The sequence below is a fragment of the Habropoda laboriosa genome, unplaced genomic scaffold (assembly GCF_001263275.1).
Source record: "Habropoda laboriosa isolate 0110345459 unplaced genomic scaffold, ASM126327v1 scaffold105, whole genome shotgun sequence".
NCBI lineage: Eukaryota > Metazoa > Arthropoda > Insecta > Hymenoptera > Apidae > Habropoda > Habropoda laboriosa.
In genome coordinates, this window is record NW_017100206.1 from 424,767 (window position 1) to 439,982 (window position 15,216).

The following is a 15,216-nucleotide window of genomic DNA, read 5'->3' on the forward strand; positions in this document are numbered from 1 at the left end:
AAAGAAAAAAAAAAAAAAAAAAAAAAAAATAGCGAAATAGCGAGCACAACCGGATGGAGCAGCCTGGCAGTCTTCGAATAAATGAGCGGAGAGAGAGCGTCTTCATTATCCCATGAACGACCGTTTTCTCCTCCCGGCTTCCATTCGTCGATTCGTTTCTCACGCTCTAAAAACGTTCAACGATAAATGAATGAATCGCGCGAATAAAAGGATCACCGGGCGAAAAGTCAGCTTTGTTTCAACCTTCTCCGGCAATTAAATACCCACGGCGAAACGTCAGCAGCTTTTGTAGCTCGAATTTTTATTGCTTTACGGCATTCTTTCTATCGTCTACGCGGATCGAATAGACTCCTGTTTGAACAACACGGATTTTCAAGGGACGTATCCTTGTCGTTTCTCGCTCGGAGTTCAATTATTTCCCCTTATTTATCGCCAGGCACGCAAACCGATTCTTCCCTTCTTCTTGACGGATCAAAGGAACAGAAAGGCGCTAGGGATAAACGCTCGTTTTGTGCAGAGTCGCGTAATGAAATGCAATAACCGAACGAGAACACTCGTCTGAATCTCTCTCTCTCTCTCTCTCTCTCGTTGAATGGTCGATTCAGTCTTTGCGTTGAAGAATAAAATGGTTTTCATTAAGCGTAACGCAGCGGCGACGTTCATTCGTAGGAGGAGAGACGTAAAAATTTCGTTAGCGGTATTTTTTTATTAAGGTGGAACGCGAAGGAAAAAACGATCGAAGTAACGTTTCCTGTCGAGAAATGAAACCTAATAACTTGACTAAAGAGCTGTTCCGGTATTTTAATATTCTCCACAGGTACCGAGTTAGACGTCCTTTGATTCCGAAAAGAATAATTACTCCGTTCGATCTCATTTTCGATCGATTCTTTAATCCAGATAGAATTTTAGCGGGTAATCGAGCCAACGTGTATCTCTCTATAACTTCAAAAAATGGTAGGATTAACAGGTTAAATTTTACGAAACGATCAGGTTTTCCTATTTCAGCGAAATGCCGAGTAATTTTAGAATGCTTGTTTTATTTCGAACGCTATACGTACATTCTGAATGGATCGTTCTCAATAATTTCTTTTAAAACGTTATCATCGACGATACTACCTGGCTTTCCTCTCATTCTCCATTGAAAAGTCGCCAGCCTCGAATTTTCTACACGAACGTTCAACTCTACTAACATTTACATAACCTTCTCTAAATGCTAAATTTATATTTTCACCAGACTTTTCCGCAGTTTTTCCAGGAACAAGCTTACCTAAAAACAGTCGAGAAAAATAACTAATACTAATAAATTCCTCTCTCTTCGTTGCTGTATTTAACAACTGACAATCGAACGAAATTTGATACAGTAGGACCACCTATAATGCCGGAAATATAATACAAATTAAGTCACCCTTTCCGGGTGAAATTTCATTAACTGAAAATTCCAAAATTCCAAATTCAGAATTTGTACGTTCTTTTCTTTTTTCTTCATCGCGTTATCGCCCCGCCAACTTCAATTGCCGAAGAAACCTCGAATAACAAGTGCAAGTCCAAATGTATTATACGTTTACTCACAGGCCTCTTCAAGCTGTCCAACTAAATCGTCTCCAATGCCTTCGGTCCACCCAGAGAATTAATCAGAACGAAGGTTCACACAGGCCAAGGAAAATCTTCCGCAGCTACGACGTGCTATCCGCGTTTCAACGGTTCATCGGCCGTTCGACCGGAAGGGTAATAGAGGAGGAAACTTCAACTTGACCAGAGGGACCGGAGCTCTTCGAGCTGTCTACCACCGCGGCCTTTTAAACGTGTCCTCGAAAAATCCTCGCCGCCGCCACTTGGACCGTTTTCGCAGCCCAGCCGGCTCGAGAATGCCGCCGCGGCGGCGAATTACGTTTTTAAACGAGCTTTTTCACCGGGACTCGTTTAACTTCGTTCGTTGGAAAAACTCGACATGCCGGTCGCGCGCGCGGAGGAGGGATTCTTCTTCTCTCCGTCTCACTTCGAGACTCCTTTGACGCGGTTGAAAAAGCCCAGACGAGGAAAAATATTTCCCTTCGGCGGCCACTCGTTCAAACTTCGACGCTTAACCGCTGAAAAAATCGGACTGGAGATTCCAGCCATCCTCTATTTTCCTCGGTTACTATGTCCACGAATCGTCCAGCTGCATTAATGTTTTCCCGCGGAATTATTTTCTCTCTCTCTCTCCGTTTCTCTACTACTTTTTCACCGCCGGTTCCTCTCGGCCGCCGGTCCGGCCGAATTCACGACTTACGTGCACGTCACGGGTAAAAAGCGCGAATCGCACTTTGACTCCCATGAATATGTAACGTGTGCCAGCCGAGCGCGATATTTCCCTCCTTTTCGCCGCGGAAACCTCCCCGACGAACGATTACGAAAGTGTTGCACACACACACACCGGCGAACATCGTTGATGAAAAGTTCGGATACGCTCGAATGTGAAACTGTTTCTAGCGTGCAATCTGGATGCGTGTAGTTACGCTTGTTTCGTTTTTCTTCTTCTTTTTAAATAGAACGAGATTTAACGGGAGACGTGGAGAGAAGATTCGAAAGATCGCGTGTGGTTATTAAATTTGAATGTGAAATGTGCATTAAAGGAGTGGGAAAAAGAATGCGAGGGGTTGAAGCGAAAATAAGAGGGTTCGTTGGGAATAAAGAGGAGTTGAAGAAGGGGTGTTTAAGAGGATAACGAAATGAAAATGTAAAAAGTGCATTTCCGAAGGGAATAATTAAACTTCGAGCATCTGGTATAATTGCAGCTTGTTAATTCGGCTAATACTCCGGCGATATTGTCGTCGTTTCCGTATAAATTGCCGAGATTTATTCGGCTCGAATGTACCTCTTGTTCCTCGTTGCGGTGATTAAAATTTTTTCTTTGAAGATTCGTCGAGGGGTTGGCACGATTTTTCAAAGAAACTTCGTTCGCGCGGTCGAAAAAGAGGGGGAGAGAAGGGAGAGAAGGGAGAGAAGAGACGCCTCGCGTCCCGCAATTTTTCTTCTTTGATACGGGGGAATCATCTACGGTTTGCGCGGCACGATATCCCAGAGGAAGAATGGAGGGTTGCGGTTACGAAGAACTGGTTTAATTAAACTTATAACTATTATCCACAAAGTCGAGCTTAGCCGTGCTATTATCGGACCCCGCAATACAGTGACGCAAAGGGAGCAAAGAGCGGCAAGAATATAAGACGGAACGAGAACTTCCGTATCTTCTTCGCCGATAATATCGGCGAAAGAATTATAATGAAAAAAGAATAAAAGCTGGGGACGATATTATTTTTCAACGTCGCGTCATCTTCTTGCACCCCTTTTCTCTTTGATCAATCTGAGAGCAGGAGAAAGGGCGCGCTTGAATTATGAACGAAAAGAGAAGAAGCTACAATCGTATTCCTGTTCGGATTATTCAAATTTCTCACAGTTGGTACAAGTAATTTTAATAAAATGTTACGCAGGTAACTATGAAAATGGCTTATGTCGTATATTTTTCTTTGGGTGTATTAACAGAAAATATTTCGAAAAACACTCGTTCTTGTAATATAAATTTTTGCTGTTAAAAAGATCGATGGAATGCCAAAAAAGTGACAAATTAAATTTTTTTTACGATTTCTGACTCGAACTATTTTGGTAAAAATAAATTGCATCTCCCTTTTACCATTCTCATTTCAAGAAAAAGAATAGCGAACGAAAACCCATTGCGGATCTCTTTTTCCTCCTCGCAGTGTAAACACGCCGTTCCAGTTGAGAAAATTGAACGAAACTTTTCTCGTTAAACAATTCCAGCGATAGAGCACGAATCACTTCGATAGGTTAGACGAGAATACCGTACGATAGTACTCCCTTTGTCCCGCTATCGGTATGAATGGACGGTTGATTAGTCTAATCATTACCCTTCATTAGGAGCACTATGAACAACTCTTGTCGCCGGGATATCAGTAATGCTCGTGAATTATTCTGTACAGCAATTACAATTCCCAAGGAGGACAAGTCGCGAGCCAAACTGTTATTAGGAACTTTGGCTCCCTGTAGATTAGTCGGCTCCGTGATTCGATACTTTCGAGCCGCCTCTTGCTATTCCAGTCGTATCGTTCTCACACGATTGTACAATCCCTGCAACGATGTAGCAAAAACCTTGGAACAACGAACAAAGTTGTACGAAACGAAAGTTTCGACGTTCAGCTGCGAGCGTTTTCAGGGAGATTCCGCGATTATCTCGAGGAAGGGTCGTTAAAAATTTGTGGTTGAAATATATGTGGAATTTAATGTTCACAAGGATGATTTTTTAAACGATACGATATAAGAGATTACAATAATAATTTAACAGAATTTGTAATGCACAGACGATTCCAGCAACACTCAGCCGAATCTTGTAACACTGACTCTATTTAATCCTTTCGAGATCGAATTATTTTTTTAATAGACACTAAATTGAGATCAATTTTTTTCGAGCATATAAGTGGGATGTTGAACGAAAATTTTTTGCCGAAAATGGTCAACGCATCGATGACCCTCCTGCGTCACTCAGGATTTTCACGACAATCCCAGATTTTCTCCCTGTCGACCCTTACATTCTCTTTCACGACCCTCTTCCCGAACCTCTCAAAATTCCACAGCAAAAATACAAAAAATGCGAAATCCAATGCAACATCTTCCAAAAACTCGCCACACGACAATTTCCCAAAAGAAATTCAAAGTCAACGTCCTGAACAATTCCCAAAGCCCACAGATCATATCCAGCAACACCAGCATCCGTCAACCATGCCAGCAACATCCACACGGTTCCCACATTCACCGCAACGATACATCACACCTTTATCTACCCTTGAATATCGATCGTGCCACCATTCCTCTCCCCTTTCCTTTGCCTTCTCCTCTCTATCTGTTTCACCCTATAAGGATAACTTTATTTCCCCCTCGAAGTGAAACACACCTCTAGTATTCGCGACAGGGATCCATTTCGATCGGCGGACAACTTCTAATAACGTTATCAGAAGTTCACATTGAGCGTGGAAGACGGGGGCGAGCATGAGTTTCACGAAAGAGGGGCAGCACACAGCTTTCTACGGGAAACGCCAATGAAAAGGCGCCTATCTCTCTCTCTCTTACTCCCTCTGGTTCCGTTGAATGGCTGGTGTACGCATACCCGATCCGGTTACACGTTTGAAAGGGAAGTAATCACTTACTCGGGAGGAAGGGCATTTTCGCGATGGCATACCGCGCGCTTGAAAAGAGCGGCTGCCTCCGTTCCAGAGCAAAGGAAGTCGCTACCTGTCTCGATGTTTCTCTCTTCCGGTCGGAGGGAGCCGCGAAGAGCAACCCCACAAAGCAGAAAATCGACGACCTCCACGATGATTCTCGTTCGCGGCAGCCACGTGCTCCTTCGATCGTTCGCCCTCGTGAAAACCGCCCCTTTCACTCCATTCCCCCTTCGACGTTTCTTCCTCCTTTCGCCGTTTGCTTTCCCTCGGTATCAATAAACATCAGTCAGCTCTTGGGGATGAATGAAGAAGGCGATGTGCACAGGATCGACTTTGACTTGTTACTCGTATTGTACGAGTGTGCTCACCGTGAGCTCCTATAATGGCCCACGTTATATGCACCGCGCTCTTCCAATCGGTTCTCTTTTTTTCTCTTCTATTTCTCGATCGAATTCTATTATAGAAGATTAACCGATCGTGACGGTTCGATTTGAAAATATTTCCCCGGGTGTAATATCAACGTGGAAATATCAAAGCGGTTGTGCTCCACTGGTGAAATTAATTGCGCGGCGAAATGTATCGCATTACGGATATTTAATGTTTCCCCTGCCACGAATAAGGGGGATTGGTATTTGCAACGATTGAAAAATTTCTGCTCGTTCGATATTAAAAAGCGCGGCAAAACTACCGGCCAAAACTTTGGAATCACCTCCCACTTTTCGATATTAAATCTGCTGCTAACTTTTTATAGATTTAAAGTTTATCTCAATTCTACATTTATCAATTTATCTCATATCGATTGATTCGAACGATAAAAAATTCTCAAAGTTGCTGACTGTTTTCCGGAAATTTTTGTGTAAATTGCAATGCTCAGTGATTCCAAACTTTTCGCCGCTAGTGTATGTGTATATGTAATACTTTCATATACACGCTGAATTTTTGTATTTTTGTTTTCTGGTGCGTACGATACATAAACGCACTTATCGCCTGCTATCACTATGAAAAATCAATCTCGATTGAATTTTTGAAAAAGTATCGCACATTTCTGGCACACGCGTGAAAATTTTACCTTCGTCGCTGACGTTTGTATCGAAATTAATTTCAACAAATCTTTGTGTAAATTGCAATGCTCAGTGATTCCAAACTTTTCGCCGCTAGTGTATGTGTATATGTAATACTTTCATATACACGCTGAATTTTTGTATTTTTGTTTTCTGGTGCGTACGATACATAAACGCACTTATCGCCTGCTATCACTATGAAAAATCAATCTCGATTGAATTTTTGAAAAAGTATCGCACATTTCTGGCACACGCGTGAAAATTTTACCTTCGTCGCTGACGTTTGTATCGAAATTAATTTCAACGAACTGTTCGTCGTTTGCGAAAAAAAATCGTGTCGTAGGTGGAGAACTGATTAAACTTCTCGAACGATTCCGATTTGAGCTGGTCAGGTTGGCTTGTTTGTTCCGTTCGACAGAAATTACCGGTTGGGCGGTAAAGCTGTCGGTACGGTATAATTTTATACGCGCGACGCGTCGTACACGAATATAATCCTTGTTTACAGTCACGTCGCGCCACTGTGCTGGAAATTTCTGCGAGTGTTCCTTACACCCATCGAATGACCGGTAATTCCCGAGAGTAACACAGGCTTTAGTGGAAGAGGCGAGCTCAGGAACTCGTAAAACAACGAAAACTAGCCTTGTACGACAACGTTTACGCGTCTCGTTCGCTAACAACTCAATCTTATTTACGCGTTACCGAGATGGTGAGTTATTTCGAAGACGGAACCACGGTGAAAGAATCGGTAAACGCTTGAAACTTCGTACTTTCGAATTATGTCCATATCTAACCAATTTCCAAGGAAGAATTTAAAGATTCAACTTGTCCCATAATCCTCATTTTAAAAAATGTAATTCTTTTCAAAAATTGATCCGTTTTTTTAAAATAGAAAGAAGCGAATTAGTGAATTTTTATTTATGAATCATTTACACTCAAGGGTATTTTCGTTTTACAAATTCTATTAAATTCCTTCGTCCCATTTGCCCTTTCAGATATCTATATTAATTGACCGACGTTTACTGTAACGCTAATATTCTTCATCCGTTTACCCGGCGTTTCCGGAATAGTATAATTTCAAACGACAATAATTCCCGCTTACCGTTAACCTTCGGCGATTCCTCCGGTCGTAAATTCGACCGGTGCATATTAGGATTGTAAAATAAATTGTTATTGCGGCGCGTTTCGGCCGGTTGTGCATCACCCGGGGATATTTCATTATTTGTACCCAAGTCGTTCGATAGCGCCCGCGCGCTGATGAATGGGATTCGACTTGAGGCAGTAGAATGGCCCATTCATAGTCAGCCGCACGGAATGCAGCTTCGCGTTTAGCTCAAGGAGTTGAAACGGTTGTTCGAATCTGCGGTTCTCTAGCCACCGCGTTGTCTATTTATCTCGGCCATCGTGTTACGGGTTGAATATTCGAAAGAAAAAAAGGTATTGAAATTAATCACAAGGGCTGAACAACATCGTGAAAAGGTAGAGAGAGAGAGAGAGGGGAAAGACCGCCGCGTCACAGACACGTTTGGTACGCTGTCGCAATTTTAAGGAGACAGTGATAAATCGCTGTATAACTTTTCATTATCTCGCATCTAGAGGCACCTTTCAGAGCGTAATTACGTTTGACACGCTCATTACACCGCCAGAGAACGTTGTTTCCACCAACGTCCAGATCCGAAGGCTATAAATCCTGCAGCAGCTAAGAGAAGAGAGGTCAAGCGTTTACCGGAATCGAAGATATCTATCCGGTGTGTTTCGCACCAATTAAGCGTGTACTTCGAACACTTAACTCCCGCAAATGTGTCAACGTGAGATCGAGTAGAGAAGATCGAACTAGTCACGCGAAATTTATTCCTTTGAAGGCGGTTTTTGCGCGGAAATGTTCGACACATGAAAGGGGAGAGAGCGGCAAACATTTTACGTTCGATCGTATTCCCGATGCAGGTTTTAGGGCTTGGAAAAAGAGCCATCGAGTATTCATGAAATCATTTTTCATCGTAACACTACAACATCCCACCGTTTATATTTCCTTCTCGTATTATGTACATATTATATACGTGTACATCGTCGATAACCGTATAAATAAACCACTCCATTGCAGCCTGGTTATTAACACATTCGTGCTTTCCAACAGGAAACCGTTCAAATTCAAACGCACAGCCCGAATTTCACCCCTTTAATTACGCACCTTTATACCTTGCTCCTATTAAATTTTAATTAAACACACGTTCTTCCTGCCGCGTATATATACGCGTAATCCAGCGAGAAGCGTTTCGAAAGCGTGTACTACACGGAGAGAGAGAGAGAGAGTGTAAAGGAATTCCTTCGTTCGTTCAGGCGAGCAACTTTGAATAATACGTTCGCCAAGAAGGACATTCTTTCGTTACGTTCGTCGCATGAATCAGCCGGTACCTGTGGTACACACACACAGTGCCGCACATCTCCGCGTATTCCGGAGGATTTTCAACGTGGGCTACTCAACGAAATATCCAGTCCGCGTCGTATTCACCACCGGTAGGATGTGTACGAATGTGTGCACGGCACGGTGTGTACATATCATGGTAAATGCAGCCAGTGCATAGGCTAGAACAGACCTCTTATGAAACCCATCCGTTCTTCTCTAAATATTTGGGCATTTTCATAAGGGGTAGTTTCTACTAAGCCGGCGCGCCATGATAAACGCGTACTTCTTCGGTAACCCGCGGCTACGTACGTGACTTCCGCGAGAGAAGTCGTGTAATGCGCCTATAAAGTGCAAACGCCGCCGGTCTACTTCCGGTTCGAGTGCGCGGCCACACAGTCGAGATACGTACGTAGCGTAATTTACACGGTCCTGTAGCTATCGGTCGTGTTTTCTACGAGGAATTTCTTTCGATGGAAATAGTGGAAGAAAATAAATCTTTTCTCTGTGTTGAAACGTGTGTTTTTAGATATTTCGTTTTTTTTTTTTTTCATTTATTTTCGTTCGAAACATGTGTGCACACACACGCGCGCACGGTTATTGTAAAAATATTTTCGCGTTTTGTTGAGCTAGCGTGAAGAGTAAGTCGCATTGTTTCGTTCCTGGGAAAAGGGAGTTTCGTTTTGTCGCCCTTGTGTTATTTTTTTAGCGGAGAAGGAACGGAGGAGGCTTTGTTTCAACATAGATAGAAATTTAATTTGCAAGCGTGCAGCACGTTACTTTTTTTCGTCAAATTCGAAAGCATTCGCGGGGGCTTTTGTCGAAAGGAAAACTTTTCCCGGACGCGAACATAGATTTCTATAGTTTTTTAACGTGATTGTCTCTATCGAGTGTTTCCACGTTCCGAACGTCGCTTTATTACTCACCAATTTTTATCGGTCGCGATGCACCGAGGCTTTGCGGTATTGTTATTAGTAAGCCGATGAACAGAGTAACAGCGAACAATCCTCGATCCATTTCAAGAGCCGTAGAGTAGTCTGGAAAATAGAACGATTAATTATAGCACATCTTCCAAGTATCGAAGAAGAGGGAAGCGAATTTCGAAAGACTTTAAAGGGCCATCAGACGATCAATATATGCGGCAAATACAATATGGTCAATATTTATTGACAAACGGCAGTTGCCTCGTACGCTCAATTCGCGATACATTCAGTCTCGAGTTGGCCAATCAAAAGAAAGTTTGTGTAGCTGTTATAATAACATTATCGATGAAAAAAGTCAACCAGCAATTAGCGAATAACTCCTCCATTTTGTAACATTTTTACTTTAAAAAAATTGGAGAATGAAGCTGAAAGTTACATTTACATCCTCAGAAAAAAATTGAAACTTTCAATTGAGCAGTTACATACAAAAAAATTCCCAAAGTTTACCTATTTTTAGACACCCCCCATTTTCCTCGCAAGGACATATTGCAATTCTCTAAATTCTGAATACGTTCCATTAGTAAGTTCACAAATAGCCGTTTACTATTCACCGCACCGCTGCTGTAGATAATAACGATACCAGATTTAACCGGCAATTTCGACGGAAGGAAAGTGTGCTTCGCAGACAAGGGTTGAAAGTTGTCAGCGGAGTTACGTCTCGTCGAACGAAAAGTTCGTAGTTGCAGCCCTAATAGAATTGTTTTTACCGGTAGGAATTCACGTGGAAACGTAGCGGCAGACACAATCGAAATCTCGCGATGAAAATTGATGCCCGCCGTCGAGCCCTCGCAACGATTCGGCGCTTAATGTTTCCCCCGTTCGCAATTTCTCCGAGTGCAACGAGAGTCGAACGAACAGGGGCGATTCTTGTTTCAAACCGTCTGAGCGTCTCCGCTGTTGCACACAGCTTTTAAAGATAAAATTGAAAACCGCAAACGTTTTCACGGCGCGCACACAGGGGAAAATCGGATAGAAAAATGTTCGGTAATCGTGATTCTATTCCTTCCGCGAGATCGATTCTTCTGGCGAAACAAAAGAAGAAGACAATTGTTACACTCCTTTCGCACTTCTATTTTTCACCGGCGATTTATTGTTGCATTTTGCGCGGCTTTGTTGTTCCCTCGCGCGGAGAAATTACAAAGTTGTGCTGTCGTTGGAACGACGAGAATTTTTCTATCCTTTAATTAACGACAGGGCTTTACAGTGCGATTTCACAGTTTTTAAATCTCCTCTGTTTGATTTCCGCGCGGAACACAGGTATACGCGCAATTCATGTTTCAAAGAAACACTGCTTTTCATTGCTTCCGCCCGTTTCTATTAACATTCTTCCCGGTAAATCCCCCAAGCTTCAATTCTTTATAAATTCTAATTAAAAAAACGTCAGAGGGAAACACACCTATGTAATTATTTTAAAAACACTGTACTTGATATGTTGCACAATATAATCCGCGCATTTTCATGGAAAATTCTTAATTAATATGTCAAATTAATTTCGATAAAATTCTGCTTTAGACATATCACACGGCTGAAGAACACAAAGAATGTAAAAAGCATTTGAACTCTATAAATCGGTAATTCACCTTAAAACGATCAGTCAAGCTTCACTTTTACGTCCTGCGTCCTATTCAAGCCGTTAAATCGATCGTTTTGCGTACGAGAACAGACGGACGCAGGACTTGGCGAGTTCGGACAGTGCGAGGTCTGATTCCCGAATTTAAGAGGCATCGAGTAGTTGTCACGTAAATACGCTTTGCGATCGAGCTAGAGCGTAATCGGTGCAATCGAATACGAGATTTTACTAGCATCAATCGCGCCGTATGAAAACGCCTTTGGATCGGTTAGAGTGATTGGGAAGTATTTCGAGTAAATACCTGACCACACGGTGCTTTCGTTCGTTCCTTCTTTGCTTCCTCTTTCATGGACAAGTGTACATCTTTCGTCCTATTTGTTGGGCCTACTTTAATCATTTTTGTCGTCGTTTAATGTTTTCGTTACTACGCAACGTTTTTTTCTTAAATTTATTTATTTAATAGCGACCACACATTTCTACACTATTAGTGTCTTTCATATTATTATCTGTGGAGACAGATTACTTAACTTACATACACAACGAATTTCCTGTATATATGCCAATTATTTCTATCAATTCCCCGCAGGATACTTTTTTACTGTAATACTTGTTTGTGGAAATAAAGTACCTATTATTTTCTTATTTGTACTTTATTTGTTTTTTATATGTTAAACTTCTGTTTGCAGTTTCCAAGGGATTCATGCCAGCCAGTAAACGTTAAATTTTGAGATCCTGAATGAAAACAGACAACCTAATTACCTTCTCTAGCTCCGGTGGTACGAGGAAATTTGAATGAAAGGAATGAAAGAAGCTTTCATATTTTTCAAAAATTCACGCTTTGAAACCATTTAAATTACGTACAAAAATTTCCTCATCCACCATAGCTAGAGAAGATAATTAGATGGTCTGTTTTACCTTGTTCACCCTGTATACCATTGTATAAAATTACCGTTAATTCCTAAAATTCCACAAAGAGAAGACAGTAATTAAATGTAAAAATTTGTCATGCCCCTATAAATTATTCCGCGCTAATAAATAGCTCAAAGTACTCGTTACTGCCTAAATAATAATTGCTCGGTATTTAAAAGCAACAGGTTCCTTCGTTCTTCGCTTCTCTTGAAAATTTCACTGTTTAATACTAAAAACGACGTGATTCGGAGGTTCGCTATTTAAATAGGATGAAAATTTTAATTGGTTCTACTTTTACCTGTTTTCAACCTGCAGTTTGCACTTTGTTCTTGCAATTAACGCACTTACGCACTTCTGCTACATACACGGTGCAACACGAAAACAACGCGGAACACTTTGCGATACGTTTAAAGTACAACTGCGGCGAATTCAGATAAGACTAAGCGTAATTTCATATCTGGAGCGCGGAACGAGGTTATGACACGATATATCCTTGCGTTTGATTGGTTGCAGGGTGGGACTGAAAACAGAGCGGAGGCGAGGTAAATATAAAGCTACACAGGGTGTTCCTCGAGCAGCATGATTATCTAGAATTCCTGAAAGACAGAAAAAGGTCTCCAACGATTAATCAAATTTCTCTGAAATTCCCTACATTATCACCAGACAGCGAATTTCTACGCAAATTCATATTTCTGTAAGTACAATTAAAAAAAAATAGAAATGTCAGAAAGTACTCTGACTCGGAGTAAGGTGGGCGTGAAATTAATTGAACGTGTCTACGTTCTTACAATAGTATACGTTATTCAAAGCCTATATTCGCGTTATCTGAGCGTCGTTCGCAAAAGTATCCTTCGAGGGTCTCGTGAAGAGTGAGGATACGCGTCGTCCTACCGATCCCTGTCCTCCCCCACGCGAACAGGCCCAGGGAAAGACCCAAAGGGGCGGAGTCACCCCCACCGAGCGCGCTGGGCCTAGCTTCAAGATGCTCGCTTCACCGTCTTCGGGACGGATTTTCTCACAGAAGCTAGATAGATAAAAAAATTTTCGGTTTATTTACATATTTTCGCTTATCACGTGCATTCCGTGTATTTTCGCGCCCTCAAATTTTCCCTAAATGCACAAACATCTGGCCTAATTATCACACTCTTCGTATCATCTGTAAAATAAAGACCAAACTGTCTGAAGTTATCAATTTTTCCGAAAAGCTCTTCAGCTTCTTTCCTCGCGTCGCTCTTCTCCATGATTGATTCAAGTTCACGCACTGATTTGACAGCGGAGCACTTTCGGCGCACGCTCGATTACTTCTGCCTAATTTACTCTGTTTGAAACGCGGCCGTCGAATATCGCGCGATCGCTCGTAAATCCCAAGATGGCCAGGATCCACGGTTGGGAAGCTTGGCCTCGTTGCGACCTACTGCCGTGGAATGAAGCGTAATCGGAAGCGGGGCGTGGTGGAATTATAGCGAGACGTAAATTTCAATGTTTTAGCGGGCGAACGTTTCGCGACGGAGAACGACCAATGGTTTTAATGCCGGCCGTTTAACGACGTGATCGCGTGATAACTTTTCCCCTCTCGAAAATAACGAATTGCATCGGTGCGTTCGTTCGTTGGTTAAACGTTGATTTCAGTTTGTGTACGTGATATATACAGAGCGAGGCACAAAAGTGTTCGTACTTCTTCGAGTTTTAATCTTTCAACGCAGCCAACTTCCAACTAAATTGCTCGTTCTGTAGCTGGACACTTGCTGCGCGTGACTTTTGATGTATAAAGATCATTCTAATCGATAATTCGTGAATTTAGCTACGCCACTATATTGATTGAAAATTTTTTTAATTTTCTAATTCACACGGATGAAACGCAAGTAGTTCATTATTTAACCTATTTATTTCTCCATCTACTTTGCTATAGTGAAGATACTGATTAATTAAAGTTAACAATTATCGACGTACGCTATGATTAATTTTGTGATTCACGAGTACGAATGTAACATAGGTAATTCATATTCGTAATGAACCGTGGAACGGAAAACATTTCACGCGGTTTTTAATTAACTAATGAACTGATGATATTCGCGATTAAAAGGTTCGTGTAAGGGGTGATTGCCGCAATTCCTCGGGGATTATGATATATTTATGAAGCGAACCGTCGTATTGAATGAAAGTATTTTAAGATTCCGAGTCAGAGATGTGTTAAAGCAATAATGAAATAACAGTGTGCGTATTTTATATCACATTTTATATCTTAATTTAGATTCTCTCTGATGGTATTTAAACGAATTGTTCGTGAAGCTATAACAGATGAATGTCACATTGAAATTCTGTATCTCCGTGTACCAAAACTGCAGGTAAATTCCTAGGATTCATTCAGGTACACGTTTCACCGAAGCTCAACCCCAAACAGTTGTCATTCACACTCAACGTACGAGAAGTTCGTTCAGTCTCGACGTCGGAGTAGTTCATTCTCCTCCACTGACATCTCGCATGTGAACGAACGATTCGAAATTACCTCTCAAAATTTTAATACGATTAATTACCTTATCAGCGTGAAAGACGAAATGAAATAGTTTCACCTTAACTCTAGATACAAAACAGAGTAATCAGACGACGTGAAACAAAGTGATAACACTAATACTCACAACTGAAGCATTAATTAATTCTTTTTAGACGAAAATATTTCAAAGAAAGAAATTAATTAATGCCCCAGTTGTGAATATTACAGTGTTACAATTTCACGAAAATTTTCTCATACGTCAAGTTCATCGACACATTTATCTCTCTCAGATGAAATCGTAAATTTTACGAGATTACCGGCGATAAAAGTTCTTAAACACTCGAATAGGCAAATAATGTTCCTACATTTTCGCGACCCGAAAGAGACTTCGTAGACAAAAAAGTACGAATGTAAACAAAGTCGTAAAACGCTTTAATAAAATGGAGACGATCATCGGATTGCTCCGCCGACTCAGATTGCCGCGACGCATTTCGATCGGAAGTGGAAAACCGCAAGAACAGGTTTTCCGCGAAAACCGGGCGGTGAAATTTTTCGAATTTCGATCGTTCGACGTTTCACGACTCTTCAACTTCG

General features: G+C 41.6%; 1 protein-coding gene across 3 annotated transcripts in view; it reads right to left on the bottom strand.

Moving 5' to 3' along the window:
- The window catches only part of LOC108570594 (glutamate receptor ionotropic, kainate 1-like), a 63,482-nt gene that overhangs the window by 40,050 nt on the left and 8,216 nt on the right, over positions 1-15,216 (bottom strand). For all 3 annotated transcript variants that reach the window (XM_017932476.1, XM_017932478.1, XM_017932475.1), the window contains exon 2: positions 9,596-9,706. In XM_017932476.1, coding sequence (XP_017787965.1) covers positions 9,596-9,686 — 91 coding nt within the window. In that variant the 5' untranslated portion in view covers positions 9,687-9,706. The remainder of the gene's footprint in view (positions 1-9,595; positions 9,707-15,216) is intronic.